This window comes from Carlito syrichta, unplaced genomic scaffold (assembly GCF_000164805.1).
Source record: "Carlito syrichta isolate Samal-C Ts95f unplaced genomic scaffold, Tarsius_syrichta-2.0.1 Scaffold305873, whole genome shotgun sequence".
Classification (NCBI taxonomy): domain Eukaryota; kingdom Metazoa; phylum Chordata; class Mammalia; order Primates; family Tarsiidae; genus Carlito; species Carlito syrichta.
In genome coordinates this window covers 223,844-238,586 of record NW_007249969.1, presented here as the reverse complement: position 1 = coordinate 238,586, position 14,743 = coordinate 223,844, and the positions used below count along the sequence as shown (strand labels likewise).

Sequence of the window (14,743 nt, the reverse complement as noted above, 5' to 3'; positions counted from 1 at the left end):
CCAAAATGCTGGGATTACAGGTATAAGCCACCACGCCCAGCCTATTTCTCTTCATTTAAAAAATCCTATGGTTATACTACCATTCCCCAATCTTTAGATTTAGAGATTATTTAAGGACTTATTATGGAAGATGAAGACTTGGCAATTTTGTACACTCCCAAGTATCCTCCTATAAAGCACTCAAGTAATTCCCTGACCCCCCAGCTTCAGAGCTGGAGTCTGGCCACTCAGCACAATGGCAGCTGAGGCAACACCGACGCCTGACAGATTCCAGATTAGCCTCCTCTAGAAGTATGCATACGCTGCAGCTGCATCCTCCCAAGATCACCTAAACGTCATCCTTGCCTCTCCATGAAGATGCTCATAACATTTTAAGTGATTTTAGAATTCTGCAGCAGTAAATAAATGGCCAGGCTTTCACAGACCAAACCCAACAATAGGAATTTGGAAAATTGTTCATGAAATGACCATAAAACGCTGGGCGTGGTGGCCCATGCCTGCAATCCCAGCACTTTGGGAGGAGGAGGCGAGAGGATTGCTTGAGTCCAGGGGTTTGAGACCAGCCTGGGCAACTTGATGAGACCTCGTCTCTACAACACACCAGAAAATTAGCTAGGCGTGATAGTGCACACCTGTGGTTCCAGCTACCTGGAAGGCTGAGGCAGATGGCTTGCCTGAGCCCAGCAGGTCAAGGCTGCTGCAGTGGCTGTGAGCGTGCCACTGTACTCCAGCCTGGGTGACAGAATGAGATGAGACTCAAAACAAAACAAAACAAAACAAAAAACCCAACAACAACAAAAGAAATGACCATCAAACCTGTTCTCTCCAGTCCATTTTCTATACTTCCACGCCCCATCCCCACCAACCTCTTCCTTGCTGGCTCCAAACCCTCTTGCCTCAGCGTCTTCAACTGCAGTGTTCTAGGAGGAAGTCAGTTCTAAGCTGTGGAGCAGACCAGCTCAGCCTATCCAGGAGAGAGCTAAAGATTCACCAAGGCCTCTTCAAGACACACCAGTTACCAGAAGTATGACGGGGGAACAGCTTTCAGGGTCTTCCAACTCTGTCCCTTGCAAGTCTCCCCGGCTTTGAGGTGACAGGAAACGGGTCTGTCAGAGGCACCAGCAAGCGTTGCTGATTCTTGTTAGACAAAAAACTCCCTGTCCTAGAATGCTAACCTTTTCTGCCCATTGTTGCATTGTTCAGCTTACACATTTGTACCAAATGGCTCAGAGACTGAGGACTCCAGGCATAGCTAACGCTGGGGACACCCTTGCCACCTAGGTGTTTGTGCTCAGTTGGATTCTCCAGTACAATGGTGGTCCCCCATGGAGCAGAGGGGCTGAGAAGGGATGCTGCTGCCAGGAAGAGTTGATGGGTGGCGCAGGAAGAAGCTGAGCAGGCAGTTTCTCATGAGTGATGACCCTGAGGCTCAGATCCCGACTGCAGACTTAGCAGAAAGCACAGTTAAAAAGCACAACAGGAACCTACTGAGAATCCCTCGAAACCACCCACTCTTGAATAGTCCCTGAGGATAACAAGAAAGCAAATGAATGAAATATGAAAATGTAAGCTGGGTGTGGTGGCTCATGCCTGTAATCCCAGCACTTTGGGAGGCTGAAGTGGGAGAACTGCTTGAGCCCAGGATTTCGAGACCAGTCTGGGAATCACAGCAAGACCTCATCTCCACAAAAACATAAAATCAGCTGGGTGGGGTGGTATGTGCCTATGGTCCAGCTGCTCAGGAGGCTGAGGTGGAAGGATCACCTAAACCCAGGAGGTCGAGGCTGCAGTGAACCGTGATCGTACCACTGCACTCCAGCCTAGGCGGTAAGAGTGAGAACCCCAACTCTAAACAAACAAATAAGAAAACCTGTGAGTGTTACATACTACATCCACCTGAGGTTCATTTTATCAATTTATTGAGCACCTACAGAGCAGGGCTTTACTGGGTTGTAGAGAATACAATGATGAATTACTTTCCTATAATCTACATAAGATTCATTCAATCAGCAAATATGAAAGAAAAGAACAAAAGGCAGGCTTCCAAGTGGCGAGAGAGAAATACGAAACAACATGCTGTGCGACTTTAAAGGGGAACGAACAATCAGAACTGGTTGAGGGAGAAACATTAGGAAACATGCCCGAAATCAAGTGCCCGAAACCCAGAAGTCAGAGCAGTTGCTCATCAGGAGTTTCTGGCAGTGGCCCCTGGCAGGAAAGATGCAGGGCTGGGGTCAGCCACACCGAAAGGAGAGGCGGGGAGGCTGCGGAGGCAGTGGTGCTACTGACTGGCGGCAGAGCACCGTCCTCCAAGAAACTTAACTGGGCTTTGCCATCCTGAGACACCAGGAGGACAAGCTGGTTTGCAGAATGAAAGGGTGAGCAGAGACTGCCACACTTCGTGAGCACCCAAGTCCAAATAACCACTACATGGGACCGCTCTAGGCTGTACTCCCCAGTGTAGGACATTAATGAGTGCTTATCCTCTCGTGTATAATATCCGGTTTTCCTCCCAGCCCCAAGGAATCTCCTAAAACAGGGACACTTCTGACTTCCAGTAGAAGAAACTAAAAATACACCCCTGGTCCCCCAGTTACAATTCTAAAGGGTTTCCCATAAACTCCGTGTTCTCTTAGAAAATGATCATCGGCCGGGCTTGGTGGCTCAACCTGTAATCCCGCGCCTTTAGGAGGCTGAGGTGAATGGATTGCCTGAGCCTGCGGGTTCGAGACCCGCCTGGGCAGTGAGACCTCATCTCTACAATAAATCCAAAAATGAGCCGGGTGTGATAGCGCACACCTGTAATTCCGGCTACTCAGAAGGCTGAGGCGGAAGTATGGCCGGAGCCCAGCAGGTCGAGGCTGCGATGGCCGGAAGTGGCCATTGCACTCCAGTCTGGGCGACAGAATGAGACTCCAACTCAAAAAAAAAAAAGAAAAAGATCATCATTCTGACCACCCCTTTTAAGTTGCAGGATGATCTTCTCCCCATTTCTACCCTCCCATTTTCCCATTCCTGAGTCAATGGCCTAATGACCGGGCTGCTCTCGAGAAGGGAGCTGCTATTATTAATAGGTCCTTGTTTGTAAACAAATGGAATGAAGGTCATTGATCATACACATCAAGGCCTACAAGGGACGCAATTAATTAAGTGGCACCATCTCCAGTGGGTTTTGTGAGTGCCTGGAAGCTGCAGGGTTGTCTCTAAACTTTCTTCCAGGCATTTGGCGTTACCCTTGAGTAGCACATGGATCCCCTGTGGATTAAAGGACAAAACCAGGAGGGATCTGGCTTCTATCATCCCTTCCTCGCCCTCACCCGATTCTATAAATCACTTCTGGCAGGTAGCTGGGAAGCAGCTGCGAGTGACAGGTTTGCTCTGGAGCACAGGAAGCCACCTTTTAACCCGCCTGCTGTTGTTTGTCTCTCGAAACGTGACAAAAGAACAGATGTAAGCAACATGCCAACTGTTGAGAGGATCTGCTCCGAGCACTATAGGAAGCCTGTTCAGAGCCACATCACACCAGCCGCTCCAAGGAAGGACAACTGAGTTCATTTCCTGAAACCCCTACGCTCGCTCTGTTCACGTCAAGTTGAGATTGGCAATGCTCAGGCAACTCACCACGCACACCCCTGCTTCCGCCTTGGCCTGTGGCTCCCTGGTCTCGAAGTTCCTTCCTGAGCTCCATTCAAATGCCAGAGCCCCAGTGCAGCCTCACCTCCCAATGTCTTCTCTGACCCCACACCCATTCCCCATCTCTTGACCAAACTATAGTCGGTGCCAGTCTCTAAGTCTCCCAATCTCATTTTTGCAAACCACCTTGCTATTATTATTTTCGAGCCAGGGTCTCGCTATCACTCAGGCTGGAGTGCAGTGGTGCAATCAACACTCACCACAGCCTCGAGCTCTTGGGCTCAAGTGATTCTCCTATCTCAGCCTCCCAAGCAGTTGGGACTACGGGTGTGAGCCAATGTGCTCAGCCATCCTGTTATCTTCTTGAGGACTGGCACTATGGCTATTGCCAAAGTAGTGGTTTTTCAAATCACCAGTCGCAAACCATGAAAACTTTGGGAAACAAGTTTAAAGCGTTGCACCCAATATTTAAAAATATGAAACAAAAACAAGCTTACAAAAGACAATCTCGGGGTGATTGGGGGGACTATGAAGTGGATATTAAGGAAATTCCTATTAATTTCCTTAGTAACGTTGGTATGGCTATGTAGGGGAATGCCTATCTAAAAGAATTGCTTTATTAGACTTTATCTTTTGGAGCAGTTTTAGTTTCATAGCCAAACTATGTGGAAGGTACAGAGATTTTCCATTTGTCCCTTGCCCCTCCCCACACACATAGCCTCCTCATTACAACATTCCCCATTACAGTGGTACATTAGTAACAATCGTTGAACCCAACTGATACATCATTGTCATCCAAACAGGCTCTAGCTTATGTTAGGGCTCACTTTTGGTGTTGAGCATTGTATAGGTTCAGGCAAATGTATATTGACATATATCCACCATACAGTATTGTACAGAGTAGTTTTATTGCTCTGAAGTTCCCTTGTGAATGTCTTATTTTTAGGAAATGCAAACTAAAGGATTTAAGGGACCAGCAAAAAAAAAAAGAAAAAAAAAGTGTTAGTATACACACACAGATAAGTTAATTGCGCCAAAATGTTGTAACTGCTGAATCTAGGTAAAAGGTATAGTTATTCACTATATTATTCTTTACCATTTTTCTGTGTTTCAAGAGTTTTATAATTTAAAAAAAGGAAGAAAATGAAACAAAGAAAACAATTCTGAAGGCAGAGCACCCTGGATTACGACATAAATGCATTTCTTATTGTGGGTCAAGCCCCAGAGGTTGAAAAGGCTATCCAACAGCAACTTGCTGCTCCAGGCACACAGCAGGCAGGCAACGAACTGTTGGTTAATTACCTTTGAGAAGCACAAATTCAACTGAAGAAGCAAGCTGAGAAATCATTTCGTCTCCAGTTACATCCCATTAACTCAAGCTGCATCAAAACATCTAAGGCCTTTCCTGCCTTAGCAGACTTGGGCCTAACCTTAACTCAGCCTTCAGGCCTTTCGTATCTGTTGTTTAATTATTCTTCAGGAAGGGTACTCTGGCTTTCCCCACCAATACCGGGGAGGAAAGCATGTTCACAGAAGACTCGAAGGAGGGTGTGACCAACTGTCCTGGTTGGATGGGGTTGAGGTGTTTCCCAGGATGAGGGACATTTGGTGCTAAAATGAGAACAGATCCAGGCAAATCAGGGCAGTTAGTCATCCCAAATGTGAAAGATGACTTTGAGAGAACCCTGGACAGACTCAGGAGAGCTGACAGCATTGGGCTGTGTGGAAGATGGTACCACTCTGCCTCGTGAGCAACAGCGGCAAACTTAACTCAGAGAAAACTGTGATGAGACAGAGATCTCTCTGTTGCCATCTCAACAGCAATAGCAAATACCACACAGCAAAGTCTCTCTCAGACCCTTAAACAATTTCTCTGATTATTCATCAGCGAATCTGGAAAGCAAAGGACAAAGGAAACTTACTGTAAAAACATCATCATCACCAAGCTCAGCTTCATTATGGATGGTGGAAGAGGATGTCGTTGAACCTAAAAAGACAAAAATGTAATAAAAAGTGTTTCCCAAGAGGGTAAGACAAATCTGATCATTTTAAAAAGGCTGTTTTAATAAAACCACATTCCATTCCTTTCGAATGTGAATCACCAGCAGAAACAAGTTACCTGCGAATTAAATGCTTTAATTTACTCTTCAATTGACTCTTGCCTGAATGCTCCCTAAATTAACTTTGCCTTCTGTTGTTCCCAATTACGCTCTCCAACTTCTGCACTGGCCGCTAGAGAATAAGTTCACAGAGAGACACCATGGAGGGGAAGGGAGAGGCTGGCCAGTCCTCTGAGGGCATGTGTCAAGCCCTGCCTCTGCAGTGACCTCGAGGTCTCAGCTGTGCAGTGGGAAAAGCACTGGACTGGGAATTCCGGGGTAGACCCGCCACAATCTCCCTGTGTAAACGAGGTTTAGCTTCTCTGGTCTTTTCATCTAACAGTGAGGAAACAGCTTGCACAGTCACCCCCAATTCTGAGTTCAGATACTATATTCTAAACCCCAGATTGTGGCCTCCCTTTTAAGCGGACACCCAGGCAAGGAGACCGTCTAAGTGAACACCCAGGTAGGGAGGTTTTTTCTTGCAATACCAGGGTGTAAGTTTTCTTTGCTTTTCCAAGTCAAAATTAAGGCCGCCCTCAGAAAATCCAGCTTATTTCTTCATAAAACCAACACAGGTTTTTAGAGTTCAACTTATTTACCTGTCCACCCTTTTCTTCATTCTGGTATGCAAACCAGTACACTCTACACACACCCCCCTCCAAAGTACCTGGAAATTATGTGTATCAACTTAATTGACTAAAAAAAAAAAAGGCCAAAAGAAAAACATTTAAATCTAAGTGGCATATATGCCAACAGGGAAATTTATCCTCTATCTTTTCCTTTTCTTGGTTAGGCCTTTCCAAATGTGAACTTAGAAAATATTTTGCTATTACATAAAATTGAAATTAAAAGAATTGCTCAGAAAGGGATGAGAAATGCTTAAATTTTCAACAAGAGATCACAGGAGGAAAAGAAACAGTCCCATAATGCCCTCTGTGTAATTCCTATTGGCATCAGGATTTTTCTTTAATCTTTGAGTTACTCCAATCAATCAGTTTAAGGCAAGTTTGATAGAAAACAGCTAGTATATATAGAAAAAAATTACAAGTAGGAGAACCACATTTTGTGTGTAACTTCAGTGATTAAGTACAATCCAATGAAAACTCCTGTCAATAATATAGGAGCTATTTTCTCTCTAAACATTTAAAAGCTATGTTTAATAACAGACATTTAGGCCAGGCGCAGTGGCTCATGCCTATAATTCTACCACTTTGGGAGGCAGAGGTGAATGGATTGCCTGAGTCCAGGGATTTGAGACCAGCCCGGGCAACTTGGCAAGACCTCGTATCTATAAGAAATTAAAAAAAAAAAAAGCTGGGCATGGTGGTACATGTCTGTGGTTCCAGCTATTTGGGAGGCTGAGGCAGAAGGATCGCCTGAGTCTAGCAGGTCAAGGCTGCGGTGGCCATGAGCATTCTACTGTACTCCAGCCTGGGTAACAGAGTGAGATCCCGACTCAAAAAAAAAAAAAAAAAACCCAGACATTTAAATATTTGTCATTTATATGAGACCTATGATGTGAACACTTGTTTCTGTTGTAAATTTTTGGCTAGTTTATGATTGTTGTTCATGGATTCATGTTCTAGTTAGAGCTATCTTATCACTGATTATAATGTTACATGATTTTTCTGAGACTTGCTTTTCTCTTCCCCCAAATCCACAATGAAGAAAATGACATTCATTTCTTAAGCAGATGAAACATACATTCTTTTGTAATTAATTTCCCCAGATTCTGAATTTGGCACTCACATACCTTGCTTGGTATTTCTTTCTTCACAGGGCCCTGGCTATGACACCTTTAACACTAGTTTAACTGATTGTTAACTGAATGATAACTGGATGTGCTGACGTGGAGAATTCGTGTGTTTGCATCTGTGGACTCTAGCCAATCCCACCATGAGAACTGACCGTCCAAAGGGCTTTCCAGGCCATGACCAGATGTAACACAATGCCTACTACTCACTTACCCATAGACCAAGGCCTAAACCAAACCAGGGCTCCCGATGTCACAGATCTCTTTCCTTTTCAGTGGCAGCTGTACACCCTGGGTCTCTGATTACAGGAAGACAGTGGGTAGGCCAGGAGCCTTCTGGGCTCACCAAAATCCATTCTCTACTTCAGAGCCAAGACAGACCAGACCAAGGCCATTTCAATAGTCGGGACAAAGTGAAAGCAATAAAAAAAAATTGCAAAAATGCACGCAGAAATCCAAAATCTGCTTATTTTTTCATAGTAGAGTATAAAAATCAACTGGAATCACTCCTTACTCTGAAATCCATGTTCTCTTTCCTGAATTGTCACTTTAATTACTCTCCTTGGATGTTCTGAAAGTTTTGGCATCTACTGACCTGGCCTCAAACTCTCCCGCAAAGAAACCACATATGTATATGTGATAGCAGACTACTGGAATTAAAAAGAATCTGGAACATTTCCATAGTCTCATGAAGAATGCAGTGACAAGTCCAATACCTTCTATAAGGTCTTCGATTGCTTTCCTCACTCCCCTGTCAAAGGCTCGAGCATCAGCAGGGCTTTGGAAAGTAAGTCCAAACTTCCTATTATCGACTTTCCAGTGATGAAATGTTGGATTGGCTTTGGTGTAGACCAAGTCCTTTCTTACATAGCATTCCAATACCACCTGAAGGATGGAAACACACAGGCTGGTTACTTGTGGAACAGCCATGATTAGGTCTGACTACAAAGTCTAGTTAGGAACCATCACTGGTGGCAACTCACGGAAACCCTCCAGTCCCTGCCTTCAGGCATCTGTGAGTGTCTCCATCTTAGAAAATAATCTTTGCTTGCTTGTAGTCCATCCGATCTTTGCTGCTCCCTGTCCCACTTGGCTTTGGCGTCCTGTTGCCCTCTACCACCCCTTGTCTCACTTAGCCTCCTCCCCCTGTCCCTGGCTGTGGAACACCAGACAGACACCCAGGTCTTGTGTCTTTGCTCTCTGTTCCAGGCTTACTGCTCTTAGATTGGGGCCTATGTAGTGGTGGTTCTCAATCTTTCCTCCCCTGGGACACCAAATTCAACAAGTTGAAAACTTAACTAATTTGCTCTGAAATTACTGCCACTAGTTTCCTCTTCCAACTTCTCCCTATCTGGCAATAAGAACCCTTCTCTGCTCATTCGCCCTGGCTCAAAATCTGTAGTCATCTTTGCCTCTTCTATCTTCTTTATCCCTGGCCTTACTAATCACCAAGTCCATTTCATTTTTCCTTCAACATCTTTTATATCAACTCCATTTCAGTTTTTGCCTCTCTGATCTGGGCCTCAATGAACTTTATGTTTGGATTACTAGCACCTCTACGTGCCTAGCAATTTAGTCTCAGAACTGGTTTTTACTGAGGTGCAACTTTGAGAAGATTGATCTTTTTATCTTTAAAATAGAAACACCAATGTTATCAATGAGAAGATGAACGTGCTTCGAAAACACTGGATACATGAGAAACCTAACACATGACCACACTCATTGCCCAGTATATGTCCACCGTCAAGTTTTCCTCTTCTATCTACTCCAGTTCTCCTTCTTGTTATTTTATTTTCTTTCGCTTTTTTTTTTTTGAGTCGGAGTCTCACTCTGTTGCCCAGGTTGGCATGCAGTGGCATGTTCATGGTCACTGCAGCCTCAACCTATTGGGCTCAGGTGATCCTTCCACCTCAGCCTTCCTAGTAGCTGGAACCACAGGCACATGCCACCACGCCCAGCTAATTTTTATTTATTTATTGGAGAGATGAAGTCAAATTGCTGAGGCTGGTCTCGAACCCCTGTGCTCAGCCAATCCTCTCACCTCTGCCTCCCAAAGTGCTGGGATTACAGGTATGACCACTGTGCCTAGCCTCTACCCGTCATTTTCACAATTTAGTTCCTGATTTCTTATTCTTCCCTAACAGTTTCATGTGTATTAGTCTTGTCCCCCTAGCTAGACTCCAAAAGATCAAAACGTATAATAAAATAACTCGCTCTGTGTCTAGCACAGTGCTACTACTGATAGAGATACCAGAGTTTATTCAATATTATGGAATAACGAAGCATTGCAATCACATGCATATAAACGTCATTCTTTATTCACTAAAAAACTCAAACTATTTACAATATTTATTCCTATGACTTCATTATAAACACTATAATGATTTTGCTAAGATTTTGCTTAGCCTTAATTTTTTTCCCTGGCAAAGCATGGCATGTATCTACCACAATTGATCTTATTAATTTAGACAAAGCAAGGGCAAGAATAAAGGCCTGCCTAAATTAGTATAAATTCAAATAAGAGAGTATCTTTAAATGAGACAAATTCCAAGAATACAAGAAAGCAAAAATAAATTAAATGATGCCTCATAAATGTTTCCTAGCTTCATAAATAAATGAGAATATTCAAACTGGTATATCAAATAGTAGTCCCAAGCAGCTAACTTTATTATATTGAAACAGAACAACAGTCTCCTCACACAATTCTATTTATGATTAAATTGCTTATTATGGCCATTTCTCCCTAAGAATAGTACAATGATTAAATGTCAGCCCAGCCCCATTCCAGATTGGAGAAATTCAAATAACCAAGGATTTAACTAACAAATGTTATCTATTTTAGAATTTAATAGTCTCAATTCAAAGTCTCAAAATAAACTTTTTGTAAAAACAAAGACTCTCAGTTTCTCCATATTTTTAGGGTGAAAAAAATTAGCCGTCGGTTGACATTTTCCAACTTTCCGAAGGTACATTTTCTTAGAAAAGTTTAAGTGACATAAGTTCAGCTACCTAAAGTGAGGAAGAATCAGATATCATCTCTTTATGTCCTCTTAAGCAAAAAAAAAAAAACAACACCATTATGTATCTTAGTCTGAAGACAGAAATGAAGAAGGTCAGATGCTTTCATCTTCATAACAGATATAAGCCCTCTGGTGAAGTTTTGGCACATACACAATTAGGCATTAATTTAAAACTTGAGAAAGTCTTAAAAAAATACCTATACCTTTTAGAATAATATGCATGAAGAGAAAAAAGTGATTATATTCTTGTTGGAAGCTTTAAAAAAATCTATACAAGGAATATACATATTATAAAATATGTACGTAACTTAAGATGCATATTGAAGGTTCCATTTTTCCTCATCACCCTCAACACCTTTTATTTCCAGAGTTACCCACTGCCAGTGTGGTGGGCACAACCTAATTTTCTTTCTGTGGCTTCTTTCTATATATACTCATAAGTTTGTGCATATTTGTGTTTAAATGAAGCCACATCTATACATTGTTTTGCAACTTGTCTTTTATTTTCCTTAAAAAACATGTCTTAGAGATTTTACTTTTAGAAAGTAAAAATAACTCAGTTTAATTCCTCACTATGGATATATTACATTTATTCAACCATTCTCCATACTAACAGGCATCTGGGTAATTTATATCTGGTCACTTTTACAGATGATGCTACAATTTACATCCTTATATATTTTAAGTGAAAATTAGAATTTTGGACAGCTTCCCAAAACATAAGTCTTTTTCAATGAGTCAGTGGTGATATTAAGAAATGCATTTTTTTCATATTTAGAATAAAATGTGTCAACATTTGGAAGATCTGCTTAACTCAGCAAACCACGATTTTCCAGATGACCAATGCATGATGTTATAAAATCAGGCATGAGTACAAGATCGATTCAAAGTGAAAGACAAAACAGAGGATTTCTTTTTTTTTTTTTTTTTAACAAACCAAAATATTTTAATGTAAAAGAATATGAGGCCAGGTGTGGTGGCTCAGTCTGTAATTCCAGCACTTTGGGAGGCTGAGGCAAGAGGACTGCCTAGGCCTAGGGGTTCGAGACCAGCCGGGGCAGCTTGGTAAGATCTCGTCTCTACAATTAATCACAAAATTAGTCGGGCGTGATGGCGTGCACCTGTAGTTCCAGCTACTTGGAAGACTGAACCGGAAGGGTCGCCTAACCTCAATAGGTGGAGGCTGCGGTGGCCGTGAATGTGCCACTGCACTCCAGCCTGGGCGACAGAGCAAGACTCCAACTTTAAAAAAATATGTATATATGAAAAGTTCATTGATATGGTTCCAGATTCCACATCTAAGAAACAACTCTGGGTTGTTTTAATAGTGTCAAAGAAGAATATCTACAGTTGTCTGAAAATGTTATTAAAATATTTCTCCCTTTCTAACTACATAATCTTTGTGAACTTGGATTTTCTTCATATATTCAACCAAAATAGCATATTATAACAACAGATGAAAAGCTGGAGCAGATAGCAGAATCCAGCTATTGTCTATTAAGCCAGATATTAAGCTCTCCAAAAACATAAAACAATGCCACTCTTCTAATTACTTTTGCTCTAGAAAACAGGTATATATTATGTTATAAAAATGTCATATACAGTAACAATATTGTTAAATTTTAATAAGGTAAATGTTAATAGCGATAACTCACCAAACCACAAGCTCTCTGGGGTCCTCAATAAATGTTATATAAATGAGTGTAAAAGGATGCTGAGACCAAAAATGTTCGAAAACTTTTGCTGTCCATAAATCTTTGTGTATTGAGTCTTTTTCTATGATAGTGTTCTAGATGTGAACTGCTAGGTAAAAAGATATGCACATTTAAAATTTAAATCCTGGTCGGGCAGGGTGGCTGACACCTGTAATCCCAGAATTTTGGGAGGCCAAGGCGGAGAATCATTTGAGGCCAGGAGTTCAAGACTAGCTTGGGCAGTACAGCAAGATCCCGTCTCTACAAAAAGTAATAAAAACAATTAGCTGGGCATGGTGGCACATGTCTGTAGTCCCAGCTACCCAGGATGCTGAGGCAGAAGGATTGCTTGAGCCCAGGAGTTCAAGGCTGGAGTGAGCCATAATCAAGCCATTGCACTTCAGCCTGGGAGGCAGAGCAAGACTCGCTCTCTTTCTTAAAAAAAAAAAAAAATCCTGCCAAACTGTCTTTCCAAGAGCTTTGCTAGTTTAAATTCTTCCACATAGTATGTGAGGATGCTTACTGACCTGCACATGGGCGATGACTAGAATGATCAACCTTTTAGAGTCTGTGATTAATCTTTATGAAGTGGTTTCTCACAGGAGCTGTTTAAGGAGGAAGCTCCTGTAATCCATCTAAAATAAGATTCAACTCAGAAAATTTTAATTTATATGTAGTTTCTCTGGCTTGATTGTCCCTAACCTACCAAAAAAAAAAAAACTAGAATAACTCCTTGTGAATGTGTGTCTGGATCAGAGACTTCCCCTAGAAACAATGCAGTTCAGTTCACAGCATGTAATTAAACAAACAAAAAATGTAATTAGACAAAAAAAAAAAACTCACAATATGACGAATTCTAGAAAAACTACTGACAACACTGTTTCTAACAGAAAGAGCATGTTGTACCCTAGTTAGAATATTGGGAACCCTGAGGCCCTCCATGCAATGTGTCCTAAAGATGGTCTGCAACGTTTCTTTGCCATTCTACCTTGTAGAAGGGGATTCTCTCAACAACCCACCCCAGCTGCCGAGCTATGTGGGCCAATACCCTCCAATGGGCACTACAGAAGCTTGAGAGGCCAAAGGAGTCACCAAACTCCAAAGGGGTTTGTGTGTGTGTGTGTGCGTGTGTCTATCACTGAGTACAGGACTCCAGAATCTCCCAGAGCGTGAAACAGGCAAGGTGAGGGATGAAAAGATGCAGAAGTACAACTGGGTGCATGGGTGTGTGATTTAAGTACTAGAAAATATGAAAGGCCAGAATTACAGCATCACAGAATGTAAAAAGGGTGGAAAGAGGGATGGGGAGATGGAGAAATGATGGGGGAGGAGATAAGCACACTTTTAAGATAGCATGATCACGTACAATAGCAACAAACAAAAGAAGCCGGTCCACGACTCCAGGGGGTGGACAGAGGACTGGGAGTGCCCTATTAGTATGCAGAGTTAGTGTGAAGGGACTGGGTTTTGCAAAGAAATGGGCTCCAGTGCTGGCTATGCCAATGACTGCGGACCCAGACTGAGGAATTGGGTCATTTTTTGGAGCACTGAGTCTCCCTATTACAATGTGGAGACAGTGATATCTTTCTCTTTCAGAATGTAGCAGGAATTTAACTGAGGTTAATTATGTAAAGGTCCAAGAACAAAATGATAAAAGTTTACTATACAAGACACTGGGAAGACAGTGTTTGTAAAATTAAGGGGGCTGGGCTGTAACCTAGAGAGCCATTTCAGATGGAAATATTCTATGACAAAGCAAAGAAATACCAGAAAAATATAGCTTTAAAAAATATGTAACCCAGCTGGGTTCGGTGGCTCAGCCTGTAATCCTGCACCTTTGGGAGGCTGAGGTGAGTGGATTGCCTGAGCCCGCGGGTTCGAGACCCGCCTGGGCAGCGAGACCTCATCTCTACAATAAATCAAAAAATCAGCCGGGCGTGGTAGCGCGTGCCAGTAATTCCGGCTACTCGGAAGGCTGAGGCGGAAGGATCGCTGGAGCCCAGCAGGTCGAGGCTGTGGTGGCCAGGAGCGGCCACTGCGCTCCAGTCTGGGCAACAGAGTGAGACTCCAACTCAAAAAAAAAAAATTTTTTAATATAACCCTTCAAACAAGATAGTGTATTAAAACACAGAACTACACAATAAAAAAGAGAAAGGAGTGAAAAAAATTTCTGTCAAAATTCTGTGAAAAAAGAACACCAACTAAAATAAAAGGGCAAGCAACAGATTATAAAAATATATTTGTAGCAAATATGGCAGAGGAAGACTAATATTTTTATTATACAAGAGAGTACACAAATCAAGGAGAAAAATAAGGCCCCAGTAGGTAAATACACAAAGGGAAATAACAGATAATTTAAAGTTACAACTGTTTAACATTAGTAAGCAACAGTAAGAGACTACTGTTAGTCTACCCAATTGGTTCAGATTTAAAATATTTGACTCTCAGCCGGGCTCAGTGGCTCAGCCTGTAATCCCGCGCCTTTGGGAGGCTGAGGTGAGTAGACTGCCTGAGCCCGCGGGTTCAAGACCCGCCTGGGCA

The 14,743-nt window shown here is 42.5% G+C and overlaps 1 protein-coding gene across 1 annotated transcript in view; it reads right to left on the bottom strand.

The window, feature by feature from the left end:
• Positions 1-14,743, bottom strand: part of SPRED2 (sprouty related EVH1 domain containing 2) — a 54,034-nt gene that overhangs the window by 15,539 nt on the left and 23,752 nt on the right. The window contains exons 3-4 of the mRNA XM_008062872.2: positions 8,205-8,373; positions 5,556-5,620 (exon numbers count right to left, since the gene is read on the bottom strand). Coding sequence (XP_008061063.1) covers positions 5,556-5,620; positions 8,205-8,373 — 234 coding nt within the window. The remainder of the gene's footprint in view (positions 1-5,555; positions 5,621-8,204; positions 8,374-14,743) is intronic.